This window comes from Hippoglossus hippoglossus, chromosome 12 (assembly GCF_009819705.1).
Source record: "Hippoglossus hippoglossus isolate fHipHip1 chromosome 12, fHipHip1.pri, whole genome shotgun sequence".
NCBI lineage: Eukaryota > Metazoa > Chordata > Actinopteri > Pleuronectiformes > Pleuronectidae > Hippoglossus > Hippoglossus hippoglossus.
In genome coordinates, this window is record NC_047162.1 from 19,148,071 (window position 1) to 19,161,077 (window position 13,007).

The 13,007-nt window shown below is 45.5% G+C and overlaps 3 protein-coding genes across 5 annotated transcripts in view; 2 read left to right on the forward strand and 1 right to left on the reverse strand.

Moving 5' to 3' along the window:
• vldlr (very low density lipoprotein receptor) overlaps nucleotides 1-1,439 on the forward strand; it is a 28,464-nt gene extending 27,025 nt beyond the window's left edge. For 2 of the 3 annotated variants that reach the window (XM_034602567.1, XM_034602569.1), the window contains one exon: nucleotides 315-1,439. In XM_034602567.1, the coding sequence (XP_034458458.1) occupies nucleotides 315-350 (36 nt within the window). In that variant the 3' untranslated portion in view covers nucleotides 351-1,439. The remainder of the gene's footprint in view (nucleotides 1-314) is intronic. The other variant, XM_034602568.1, reaches the window with a different exon arrangement.
• A 1,044-nt stretch (nucleotides 1,440-2,483) lies between these two features.
• kcnv2a (potassium channel, subfamily V, member 2a) lies at nucleotides 2,484-6,250 on the forward strand. The gene is made up of 9 exons (XM_034602571.1): nucleotides 2,484-2,618; nucleotides 2,945-3,067; nucleotides 3,371-3,549; nucleotides 3,631-3,802; nucleotides 4,445-4,633; nucleotides 4,769-5,023; nucleotides 5,108-5,224; nucleotides 5,382-5,507; nucleotides 5,595-6,250. Exons 1-9 carry the CDS (start codon nucleotides 2,484-2,486, stop codon nucleotides 5,883-5,885), a joined length of 1,587 nt encoding a protein of 528 aa, XP_034458462.1. The 3' UTR covers nucleotides 5,886-6,250.
• Nucleotides 6,251-6,563: 313 nt separating this feature from the next.
• Nucleotides 6,564-12,379, reverse strand: pum3 (pumilio RNA-binding family member 3). The gene is made up of 18 exons (XM_034602980.1): nucleotides 12,113-12,379; nucleotides 11,300-11,367; nucleotides 10,960-11,214; nucleotides 10,649-10,832; nucleotides 10,250-10,325; nucleotides 9,995-10,088; nucleotides 9,811-9,877; nucleotides 9,466-9,640; nucleotides 9,230-9,333; nucleotides 9,034-9,112; nucleotides 8,784-8,882; nucleotides 8,636-8,689; nucleotides 8,457-8,537; nucleotides 8,227-8,369; nucleotides 7,886-8,108; nucleotides 7,681-7,768; nucleotides 7,402-7,492; nucleotides 6,564-7,303 (listed from the first exon to the last, which is right to left on the reverse strand). The coding sequence occupies exons 2-18, from the start codon at nucleotides 11,364-11,366 to the stop codon at nucleotides 7,174-7,176; spliced, it is 2,010 nt and encodes a 669-aa protein (XP_034458871.1). The 5' UTR covers nucleotide 11,367; nucleotides 12,113-12,379; the 3' UTR covers nucleotides 6,564-7,173.
• Between the last annotated feature and the right edge of the window lie 628 nt (nucleotides 12,380-13,007).

Sequence of the window (13,007 nt, forward strand, 5' to 3'; positions counted from 1 at the left end):
CCTGTCGTAATCCTCGGGGCGTTGTCGGGCGTCCGCAGAGCGCATCTCTGCGTGCACAGATTAAACAGATTAACCTAAACCCGGCCAGAGACACAAGATGGACTCCGACCTCTGCAGCTGCAGCAGACGTGTCTCCGGCCGGTGGAGAAGCTGCAGCACGACATCAACTTAATTCAATTAAATGAAGACGTTGTTTACTAATGAGCTTCAGAGGCGTTTTCACTTTCCCCAGAAGAATGTGTTTCTGCTTCCAGTCTCAAATAAAACCTGTTAATGACGTGTCCCTCTCCTCCCCCCCCTCCTTCTCTCTCCAGATTTCCATCGTGAGCACAGAAGATGATTTGTCCTGATCGTCTTGTTTTTTGTTTTTTTTTGTCGTTTTTGTTTTTTGCGGCAGCGGTGCATGGCGCCCCCTTGTTGCCATGCCGACGGGTGTCTGTAGCAGCCCTTACAGTACGACCACATGCCTTCTGAAGTGCATTAAGTCATCACCTGTGCTGAGGATGACCGGTGGAAGTGTTACTAATGTGAATACAACGATGAATCATGACGGACTTCACTCAGTGCTACGTTATTTTTTTTTTGTTTGTTCGGAGCTTGGACGACTTCCTGTCTATTTTTTGCCCCCGTGCTCTTACAGGAGTCCGACGCCATCTTGTCAGCGAGAGAGACTCTTTGCCTCTTTAACGAGGATTTCTGTGTCCGGACTGAACAGCGCGCTGAGCCGCTCGGCAGGACAGGATCTGAAACCGGATCCGAGCTCCTCGTACCCGACACGACGTGCGTTCGATGCCGGCGGAGGGTCAGGGGGTCGTGCAGGAACGAGGCTTCTCTGGGGAAACCGTCGTCCAAACGTCATTTCTTGCCTCCTCTGATCCCACCGGCTCAGATGTTTGTATATTTATGTTCGATCAGTAAATCTAAAAAAATGTACATGGTTTTTTTTTGGTTTCATTTGTTTATTTTTTTCTGCTTTTCTACAGTACCTCCTGAAACTCATTTTTACTATTATATTATTATTGTTGTAGAAGCTGTGTACGGATCACCATGGTTACAGCATTTGTAAACACTGTACATATGAATTCATCCAATCAGGACTCTTCAATGCACTTTGATCAAATGTTCTCGTGTAAATAAGATTGTATACATTTGACTTGAAATCCACTTTTTGCTAAAGTCGGGCATCGTACCAGGGTCACAGTTACAGAAGAGACGTATTTAACAAGAAAGAAAAACCTTAAAAATGACAAAAAAAAAATGAAATCAACACTTTGAATTTGCTAAAACTATTTTGTATGTTTGTGCTGTTGCTGTGAACTTTTTCTAGACTTGTACAGTGAAGGGGAAACGTTATTAAGAACTTAAGAGCTCTGTATCTGTGAGGAAACCGATTTGCAAATCCCTGCAGAATAAAGTCTGATGCACAACGTTGTTCAGAACCTGTCGTGTGTGTGTTTGCTTTACGGACACATCGTCCATCTTTGTTTACAATCTGAGGGAAATGTCCAGATGTGGTTTTAGTTTACTGGTCTAGATTGTAAGTGTCACATGTGAGGGCAGTGACCTTTGACCTCCCAGACACAAACTACATTTTCTCATCACACGAGTGAGAATTCAAACTTTAAACCGGCTGCACCCTCATCTACAGTATTTATACAAAGAGGCGGAATCAAACCCACGTAACTGATACAACCCAAACCTCTGTGCCTCCATCTTTAATCTGTAAAAACATCAGTGCTCCGCTCCGGTCTCGGCCGGATCGTGGCAGCTGAGCGAAGAACAGGAGGATGAGGAGAAGTGGGTCGTTTTTCTTATTTGGAACGAGTCCCCTCCCATCGGTTCATTATCCCTGTTTAACCACAGCCGGGATTAATCTCCACTTATCTGAGTTGTCAGTTGGACGAAATGCGTCAAACACACTGTTGGATTAAAAGATGTCCGATGTGACGTCTGAGTTCCACACGGAGGGAAAAGCTCCGGATGCAGTTTGACTTGGGAATATTTATATTATACGTTGAAAGACGGCACGAGAAACAGAAATTTGACAATAAACCATTAAAAATGTAAAATTTGTTCGATCTCCATCAACTCAAGTGACACCAACTCTTCCTCTTCCCAAACCCTGACATCACAATATGTGCACATGTTTAACTTTTCAGTATTTTACAGTTTATCATCAGTTTTAGGATCTGTAAAACAATTTGACACAGATTTCACCGAACCTCAACTTGCACATTTAGCTGAAGTGGGAGGTCGGAGAGGGGGGGGCGATGGAGGAGGAGGAGGATAATGGTATTTAAAACTTTAAGCACCCGGATCATCTGTCTGCTGCTGTAGACGAGAATCACTTCATTTCTCTGTGTCACTGAGCTCTGCAGGACTCCAGCTGTGTGTCCGGGGTTGAGAGTCGAATGATGGGTTTTCCAGGATGTGTCTTCGTGCCGGTTCAGTCCTTTTAGATCCAAACCCACTCGGCAGGGGCCATGTTGTCCCACCTCCGAGCCCGGAGCAGGAGTTTGTTCCACAGCTACAAACCCGGCAGCCGGACTCAAGCCGCCAAAGAGCCGCTCGACCACGTGGACTTCACCTGCACCTTCAAACCGTGGAGCTCCATGCAGGTCGGGTCCTTTCCTTTGCTCTTCAGGAGCAGCAGCAGATTCTCAGAGACGTTGGAGTCAGATAATTATTCTGTTCACTTCAGTTCTAGGTTCATGGACTCAGTTATTAATAAGTGGTGATTGGTTCTAATCGTCAAATGTCAACAGAACAATTTGAATCCAGTTGTACATAGTTTGAAAATGTGTTTTTCATTTTTTTTACAAATGCTTTTATAATCTGAATTCCCTTGAGTCTTTTAAATATTTTGAATTTATTATTTTATTCTTCTTGTTGCATAAAACCTTAAACAGTTTAGTTCATCAGACTCTTGTTTTATTTGGTGAAGGATCTGAGCAGAGACATCTACGATCTTTACGATGAGTACGAAGAAGAGGAGGATCGATTCCCAGTGTCTCCCTCAAACCTGCTGAACAAACACTTCATCCTCAACATCAACGTCGGAGGAACGGTAACTTCTACACGCTGCTGCAACAGGTTCTCCACCAGGAGGCGCTGTTTAGTGTTATCGTACCCCTAACTACGATTGGGGAAATACTGTTTATCTCGACACAACACCACCCCCTGTAGGGGATAAAAAGTAACAGCAGTGGTTTATGGGTGTGTCGCCACCTACAGGCACAAAGATGAACAGCTCTTGGGCGCCACCTGCAGGCAAAGAGCTGTTTTCTTTTTACTTTTGAAGAGAAACAGTAAAAAAAACCTTTTAGTTGCAGCTGTAGTCACGAGGTTATGAACTTCTTCCCTCCTCCAGGTTTACCACCTGCCCTACAGGCTCGCTGCCCAGTATCCAAAGACCCGGATCGGCCGGTTGGCCACGTGCACGGACCACAGCAGGAAGTTGGACCTGTGCGACGACTACATCGTCCAGAGCAACGAGTTCTTCTTCGATCGAGATCCCGAAGTCTTCCACAACATCTTCAGCTTCTACAGGTGAAGCCTGACGCGTGAGAGGAGACGTTACCGAACGTGTGTTGAACGTGATGTAAGAATTGTCCCTGTGCTCGTCATCAGAACCGGAGTTCTCTGGATCAAAGACGAACTGTGTCCCCGCAATTTCCTGGAGGAGATAAACTACTGGGGCGTCCGAATCAAGAACAGCCAACGCTGCTGTCGCATCTCCTTCGAGGAGCGTCAGGACGAGCAGAGCGAGCAGCTGAAGATCCAGAAGCAGCTGATGGCAGAGGTAGGTGGGCGGGGGTGTGATGTCACCATGACGTCACGCTGACATCATGATGACGACATGCTGACAACATGATGACGACATGCTGACAACATGCTGACCATCTGATCACAAATCATTTTTTTTACATCAGCTTAAAGTCGTCGTCCTACAAGAGCACACACACAGAAGGACACACACACACACTCACACACACACTGGAGACAGTCGGACACTACGACCTCTGATGAAGTGGTTTTGTCCAAAGTAAAAAAGGTCAAGAGGTCGTCACTGGTTCAGCTCTGATTTCTCTACCTGTGACATGTCGTCACTAATCTGTCGTCTGAGTCTCAGTCTGTCTGACCTACATTACGAATCACTGCCGTCTTGACAGATGGACAATAAGCTCCGTCCCACTGCAGTTTGTTTCCCCAGTTGTGTTTTTAATACAGTTTTATCTGATGATGTTGACATTTTAAATTTCTTTGTCCCTATTGTATGATGCAATATCTGTTTATTTGACCCACATACAAACTGTACTTTTACTCTGTGTTTTTACAATTTAAAGAAATTAATATCTGTGTATCGATGTGATTTTGAAGCATATTCCTATAAACATCTGGCCCCTACTCTTTGTGATAACGTCTCTGGTGTGTCCTCCTCCAGGTGGAGGTGGAGAAGGAGGAGTTCTTTCACGAAATGGCCTTCGGGTCGACCCGCAGGAGAATCTGGAACCTGATGGAGAAGCCGTTCTCCTCGGTCACCGCCAAGCTGATGGGCGTCGCCTCCTCCATCTTCGTGCTGGTGTCGCTGGTCGCCATGACGCTCAACACCGTGGAGGAGATGCAGTACAAAGTGAGCTTTTTAAAACAAAAGTATTCAAAAGGCCAACATACTGTAGATATAATATGACCCTGAACCCAACAGCAGTAGAGTCACAGTCCATCAGCTTCACAGTCCAAAGCAGGATTCCTGTTCCTTCCTCTGCAGACGGCCTCAGGTCAGCCCAGCGGCAGATTCTACGGCGAGTACGTGGAGTCATTCTGCATCACCTTCTTCACCCTGGAGTACCTGCTGCGCCTGGTCTCCACCCCCGACCTCAAGTGCTTCGGACGCAGCGTCCTGAACATCGTGGACCTGGTCGCCATCCTGCCGCACTACCTGCAGATGATGCTGGAGTGTTTCGAGGCCGAGGACGTGCACCTGCATGCAGGAGACATCGAGACTGTCGGCCGTGTTGGGAAAGTACGATGAAGCCGAGGAGACAGGTGATGCCTCAGGTTTCTTCACATCATCGGATTCATCAGCTCTTCTGTTTTCCCTCTGCAGGTCGGTCAGGTTCTGAGAATCATGCGTCTGATGAGAATCTTCAGGATTCTGAAGTTGGCTCGTCACTCGACCGGCCTGCGAGCGTTTGGCTTCACACTGAAACAGTGCTACCAGCAGGTGGGGCTGCAGAGTATTACATTATATTATTCAAACTAGGTCAGTCAGTAGAACTCAAACCTCCACAGAGGCCCAACTGTCCTCTTGTGTAAAACCACATTTAAATTCCCTGAATTTGTAACATCTTGAGGAAATGGAGAAACGTGTTTGTTTGCAGGTGGGCTGTCTGCTTCTCTTCATGGGGATGGGGATCTTCATGTTTTCAGCCGTGGTTTACACGGTGGAGCGCGACGTTCACAACACAAACTTCACCTCCATGCCCCACGCGTGGTGGTGGGCCACAGTGAGTCACCTCCACACCTTCGCTCCAACTGGAAACCATCCAGCTGCGTCACCGCATCTGTTCACCTGTGTTTCCTTCGTCCTCCAGGTGAGCATCTCCACGGTCGGCTACGGCGACATGGTCCCTGAGACCAACCTGGGCCGGGTCTTCGCCTTCGCCTGCATCTCCTTCGGCATCATCCTTAACGGCATGCCCATCTCGGTGCTCTACAACAAGTTCTCAGACTACTACACCAAGCTCAAGGCCCACGAGTACACGGCCGTCACCAAGGCCCGCGGGAACCTGCACTTGGCCAGGAGGGCGGCCAAGAAGTTTGCCGAGTGCTGCGAGGAGGTCGCTCAGCCAAAGACCTCCCGCCTGCACCGAGTCCGGTTGTAGATTCTCAAATCGACAGAAGGATTCAAATCCTGGGAGAATTGTTTTTGGTGAAATGACTTGATTTCAGGAAGCAGTTCCTTCAGAGACCAGCGGGGGGGCGTCACAGGGGGTAATGTTTTTCTACAGCAGTGCAACATTCTGTCTGTGCTTCAGGTTTTTTTATTTGAACAGAAATCCTCAGTTTAATCTCCACACGTTTGTGTTGAAGCTTCAAACTTCATCAGCCTCTTCTCTTCCTCCGTCCACACTCACTCCATCATTCTCTAAAGCTCACGTGTAATCCAGGACTCAGGAGCGAACGACAACTCCACTGAATTAAATCACGTTGAAGAAACATCGGGACGACGGATGTGAAAACTGTTTATCTCCCTCGTGTCTGTGTCTCTAATAATAAACCAATTTCTCTATATCTTGTTATAAAGCTCTGTGTGTGTGAAGCCAAAATGTTGCGGCCATCTTGCACTTTTGACGTCTCAGCTGTCAATCATGACGTTTCACTCAGTTAAAAACATCAAATAACCAAAATGAAAGAAATCCTCTTTGTACATGTACAGTATGAGCTGAACTACAGCCAGCCACCAGGGGGCGGTACAGAGGATTAGGCCTAAACTTCACCTCCATAGAGAACAGCTCTATCTCGTGTGTTGATTAAAGTCAAGAATAAATGATCAGAATCTGGTTTAAACAGTTTCATCAATATTTATTTTGCATTTTTCATCTGATACAATCATGACATACAAAAAATATTATAGGAAACGTACAACAGGATGGATGAGGATCAGTGGACAGGAAGTTGTTGTGTTGCCGTGGAGACTCACTCACTTAACCACTGGTTAACGAGTTCTACTTGAAGGACCAGTTTATCCAAACTACCCAGAAAATTAATCTTTAGGTTCTAATTCACCATACAGATCGTTTAGCTTTGTATTTGTGGAGATTGTGAGATGTCATGTGTTACAACATGAACTTGAGCAGTTTAAAGCTGTCTACTACAAATGTATAAAACTAAATGTGGTGCCCTCTGCCTGCGAATGACCAGAGACGATACAAGAGGTCAGTGAGCGAGTCACAGAAAATCCCAAACAACAGAATATGGGCAGTTTAATGTCAAATGGTATTTGAAGCGTTTTTTCTCGTCTTCCTTTAAACACGTTTATTTCATTATTCACACAAACATGATCCATCGGTGTTCCAGGTTGTGTCCACGTCCTTAAAATGTTCCCTCTGACTCTGGTCGGGCCGGACAGGACGTTTAACGTGAGCAGTTTGTTTTTCAAATTAAAAGTCTCTACTTGTTCAGGTTCTCCAACAGGATTTCAGCCCCCTTGTTGTTGGTGATGCTGCTGAGCTGGGACGTGATGGACTTCAGAGCCTCCTTCACCTCCGCCGACACGGACTTGTCGCAGCTGTTCAGGAGGCTGAACACACACATTCAAAAAACAAGTGGTTAACAAACGTTTTCTCTTTTTTGTTTCCTGCTCAATATGCTCATAAACATGTGTGCACGTGCACTGACCTGCAGAGAACCATGGCTCCTCTGTTCACCTTCACCCAGCTCTTCATTTTGTCTGTTCCCACCGTGTCCACCAGTATCCTGCCGAACCGCTCTGAGAGGGCGAGAGGGAGAAGGAAGAAGAGAGAGAGGTGTTTTTAATATTTCACTTTCATTCACCTCCTGATTCTGTTGTTTTCTTAAAAACTTTACTGATTTCAGTGGGATTTGTTGGAGTTCAGTCATGGACTAATAGTTGAAATCTTCAACTCATGTCCAGTGAGTAGACAAACTGGTGTTTACCTTCTTTCTCTGCCTCCGACAGCGTCATGTCCTGCTCGATGAGCCACTTCAGCACCAGGTGTCCTGCAGGATGTTCGGCCATGTGGAGCTGCAGAGAAAATAAAACCCGTCACGCTGAGGAACCGCAGAATAAAAACCTTTAAACCCGACTAATCGTTACGAAGCAGCTACAGAAAACTCGACATGAATCTTCTCTGACACGCACCCGACCGTCTATCCCTCCCGGCACCAGCTCCTCGTTGGCCAGCTGAGCCACGGCCGTCATGGCGGGCCTCAGGTCCCCGCAGGCCGATGCCAAGATGTCGCTAACGGTGACGCTGGTGGACTTTACCATCACCATGGTGCCAGCGTTGTCCCGGAGATAATCCAGCAGCAGCGGGGAGACGACCTCCAGCAGCTCCTTCCTCCGGATGGCAGGTTCCTTTTTACTGAAGAGGAGACGACGGAGCTCAAGTCACGTGTTTCACTTTGAGGCCGTTTCATCGCTTTGTGACTAAATCAACTTTTAACTGCTTTAAAATTACTGCAGATTAATAGTTTATTTACCTGTGAGCGTTTCCGTCTCCCTTCTCCAGCACCTTGATGATCTCTGGCAGCAGGTGAGCCGGGTCTCTGGGGCTCAGCAGGTACAACAGAACCTTCTTACCGTATTTATTATTGATGACCTCGTCCAGAGACAACAGGATCTCCTGAGCAGGACGGAGAACAGAGCAGATTTAACACTGAGTCACGTGTAACTGACTGAGTCAAACAGTTTTATAAGAAGATGATCTTACTGAGAGCACGGCTTGTTTCACCAGCTTGGTGTCGTCCACACTGTCGAATAGAGCCAAAAGAACCAGGTGACCGAACTCCCCCTGTGGACCAGTAACAGGAAGTCTGAGCTTTACGACCTTTTCTAAACTTCTCTAACAGCTTGTTTCTGTGACTGAATGGAGGAGCACTGAGAACTCACCGTCGCAAACTTCACCATGAACGTCTTCATAGTTTTGATGATGACTTTTCTGTCCTGAAACAAAGAATAAAACAAAGATACTGGGCTGTTCACTTCTACTGTGTGTGTGTGTGTATTTGTGTGAGTGTGTGTGTGTGTCTCTACACACCTTGGCCGTCCCGTGCCAAAAACAGTGCATAGCCACTCGTGCTCCGTCGTGTGTGTGAGCCATGTAGACGACCGACTCCCTGATGGACTCGATCATTTCCTGCTCACGAAACAGAAGAAACAGTCAGTCACACAAACCTGTGGACTCTTCATCCAGAAAGAAGTTTCTTATCTGTGTAAAGTTTAATGTTCATCTGTACAAAAGTAAAAAGGTTTAATTCGACGCTGTTAGGAGTCGAGGTTCTACTCACCGTTCTCGGTTTCTCAGGTGAGAACAGGAAGAAATCCAGGAAAACCTTGTGAACCAGCGAGTGTTTGATCACCTGCTCCCTGAAAACACAAAGACAGGAGCCGTGGTTAGAGATCTTAGAATTCATTGTCAGATTTTTAAAGATAGATAATTTTATTTCCTTCCAATTCTCATCCAATTCTTTTTTATTATCTTACTTTGTGGCCATGGGTGTGAGACTCTGCTTCATCTCGTCGATTATGTTGTTCAACTTTCCAGGGTTCGCCTCCGCCACCTTCTCGATGGTGTTACACACCGAGGACTGAACAACGGGGAGAGAGACAGTTACAGTGACTTCACTAACATGTATTATCTAGTACAGTTCAGGTGAAATGCACACTCTGCAGTGTGTGTGTGTGTGTGTGTGTGTGTGTGTGTGTGTGTGTGTGTGTACCTTGCAGACGATGAAGGTGGTGCCGTACAGCTCCTCCGTGAGCATGAGTCTCTGTGCGAGCACGGCTTTGTCGTTGTAGGCGTACTCGATGATGGACGAGGCGGCGGAATGACGCAGCATCGTGCGCACGTGACCTTTAAACGTTTGAATCACAGCTGCCAACAGCTCCTTGTTCCTGTGGAGGAAAGAAATACACAACGAGAATCTTACACAGGAGAAGTGAGGACACGCAGCTTGTTAGGAACCATAACTGGACATCATCAGAGTGAGCAGGTTGATGTAAATGAAGATGCCTGAACAACAGAAGCACCTGTACGTAGAGAAGAAGAAAATCTGAGTCCTCACCCGTACATCAGCAGTTTCTTCACCACATGTCGGCCATATTGAGACTTACACAAACCAATGACATCATCTGGAAATAACAAATGAAAACAGTTAACGTCACAAACGTAAAAACCCGGAGCTGGACTACAGATCAGATCCTCCTCTCATCACATCAGCCTGAGAAGAGCAGCTGCTCAGCTTTTACCTTTAAGTTCATCAAACACTTCCCTTCTCTGCTCGTGGCTCCCGAACTGGAGGAAGCACTGCAGCACTCGCACCGAGTCGTGAGCAAACGCCATCTGGAGGATGGAGAAGATTTCAGTTTAGACAAAATACGAGAGCGAGAGCAGCAGCATCAGCTCACAACAAAGATGTCGACAACACACACTTTGTACCACAAAAATACTCAACACAATAACAAGTCGACAGTCACCAAATGAAATAACAAAGTGGAACTCACCTGTTTGGTTTTCCCACGGATCAGATCATGAAGCTCTTTCATAAGTTTCTTCTTCACGTCCTCGTCACACTTCTTCCTGTTGAGACACACACACACACACACACACACACACACACACACACACACACACACACACACACACACACACACACACACACACACACACACACACACACACACACACACACACACACACACACACACACACACACACACACACACTATTATTATGATCATTATTTAACTAGATAAAACCCCACTGGGAATGTGTTACCTCTTGTTTTGAGGGTTTATGAGTCTGAACAACTGGAATATTTTCACTACATATTCGACCTGAGCTGAAATGTTTCAGTTTGAATTTCTCTTTCTGTTCAGATCCCAAAGTAAAAGGTTATTTACCTCCGGAGGCTTCCCCACACTTGTTTGGCGTGACAGATGATCTCGAACATGTCCTTCCTCTCCGCCTGCTGTCTGTTCTTCTTCAGGTCCTTCTTCATCTGCTGCCGGTTTTTCTTTATCTCCTCCTCCGTCATCTCCTTCTTCGGCTGAAACTCTCCTTTCTTCGCCTTCTTCGCTCCCGGAGCTGTTTTCACAATTCAAATCAAGAAAAGATTCAGAACCAGGCAGCGGAGAAACTCAAGGTAAAGTTCAGACGTGAAATTCATCAAGATCAGAAACAACACTGTAAAGAAACAAAGAGGTTTTCTCACCTTCGCCCTCTTCATCTTTCGCTGGTTTGATTTTCCTCTTCTTCACTTTCTCCAAATTTGGTTTGGAGAAACCAAGTTTCGGGTTTTTGCCGTCATAAATTCCCTGCCCCGGCCTGCTCTTCTTCTCTGCGTTGTTGTACGGCTTAAAGGGTTTCTTACCGCCTGGTTTACCGCCCAGATAACCACCTGGTTTACCTCCCGGTTTACCGCCCAGTTTACCGCCTGGTTTACCTCCCAGTTTGGTCCCTATGGAGTCTGGACAGAGTGAGACATGTGAGTGACAGGACCGGTCAGAAAACAGACTGCGTACACGTCCGGTTGATGTGAAACGTGACTTTACCTTTTCCTTTCTGACTGAACTTCTTTCCACCTTTAGGAGAAAAGGGTTTTGGGGATTTGGCCTCCATCCTAAAGTCCAACAGGGAGAACAGCAGAAAGACAAACAGGCTTTAAGTCATCAGGACCTGGAGAGAGCTCGGGGTTTGGGCTTGTTGCTGAGATGGGTCACTGGATTGTGTGTTTAAAGAAACACAACATGGTGGAGTCGTGACTTCTAATCTGAACATTGTGCTGTGGACGTTATGTGGAAAGGCAGTTTAATTTCTTATGTCCCTGGTATTGTGAATATGGATGAGTTGAGCATATTAACATATTTAATTAGCCAGTTATCCAGAGAGGAGAAAAAGGACATTTCATAGATATGTAATAAATCTGTATGTTGTGTGTGTGTCATGTTTTGTTAAGGTGATACTGGAAGGTGTGTTTTTTAAATCTTGTAATCCCAAGAAGGAACAAATACACTGGAGTGACACAGAAATAAAACACATGTATTAAATATGTATTTAATGCTGAACTGGACACATGCAGCTTCACTTCCATGTGTTTGTTATATGAGCAAATGATAATTTCATTAATATCTATGATGATTAGACAGTGAGGAGATGTAAACACTGAGACACATGAATATAAAGGTGGAGGTAAAATCCACAGATTGATAAACATCAGCGGACATTAGATGAACTTTCAGCGGCACAGACACCGGAAGTCGACGTGTCTTATAAACCCACCGGTTCCGCCGCTGGTCTCTGTTTGGTTTGTAGCGTCAACACGAACATTAATAAAGTTTTTAATCGTTTTTAAAGATGTAACTTACGTTTCAGAAGCTCACACGCGCTGCCACGGCAATATCCCCATGCGTTCTGCCACTGACTCGATTTACGGCACACAACGTCCAATCAGGTTCCAGGTCAGCTGCCGTAAAGCGAACAGAGTCGCGACATCTGCTTTACGGGTGGAAAACGTCGGAATACGAACATTTACCGTCAACGTGTCGGTACATTTAAATAGTTTTAATCCAACAGTCACCGACAGCAGTGTGACTGATGATCTGTCGGTGATGTCTGTCCTTCAGCAGCGACACGAGGCGGCCATGTTTGTTTACAAGTCCTATTTAAAGGGCCAGCAGCCCCATAAACCTCGTGTTACTATGGTAACACCGATATGTTAGAGTTCATCATCTAAAACCATCAACAGGTTTTTACATGTGTTGATTGTTTGAGTGATGATTCAGCTTTTTATTCATTTAAATCAGAAGTTAATTATTTATCCATTCATCTAAACCCACTTAAATATTATTAGATTATAATTATGATGCTTAAATAACTTTAAATCATAATTCTACTCAAAACTTTCCGTTATTTTTCATCCCAAGTTACAGAAACCACCATCGACTGCCATGATGACAAACGAGTGGCTCGTGAACTACATTGACCGGCAGGCTTTGCGGCATGTTACTTGTTGCCTAGCAACGCCTCCAAACTGACACGGACGAGGAGAGAAAACCAGGCAAAGAGGTAAATATAGAGAAATATGAGTCAGAGTCATTTAAACCTTTTAAAAAGTTACCTTTACATTTATTAAACGTTTCATTAATCAATCACATTGTATTTGTATAGCTCAAATTCACAAATCACAATTTGTGTCATAGATGTTAACAAGGTGCAACATCCTTTGTTCTTAACTCAACTAGTAAACTTTATAAACAGTGA

Excerpts from the sequence above, each read along its gene's own strand:
- kcnv2a (XM_034602571.1), top strand. The coding sequence starts at position 2,484 with ATGTTGTCCCACCTCCGAGCCCGGAGCAGGAGTTTGTTCCACAGCTAC. Across the intron at positions 2,619-2,944 it reads AACCGTGGAGCTCCATGCAG|GATCTGAGCAGAGACATCTA; the intron begins GTCGGGTCCTTT and ends TATTTGGTGAAG. Across the intron at positions 5,225-5,381 it reads TGAAACAGTGCTACCAGCAG|GTGGGCTGTCTGCTTCTCTT; the intron begins GTGGGGCTGCAG and ends GTTTGTTTGCAG.
- pum3 (XM_034602980.1), bottom strand. The coding sequence starts at position 11,366 with ATGGAGGCCAAATCCCCAAAACCCTTTTCTCCTAAAGGTGGAAAGAAG. Across the intron at positions 8,109-8,226 it reads GGAGACGGAAACGCTCACAG|TAAAAAGGAACCTGCCATCC; the intron begins GTAAATAAACTA and ends TCTCCTCTTCAG. Across the intron at positions 7,769-7,885 it reads CGGGAGGGATAGACGGTCGG|CTCCACATGGCCGAACATCC; the intron begins GTGCGTGTCAGA and ends TTTTCTCTGCAG.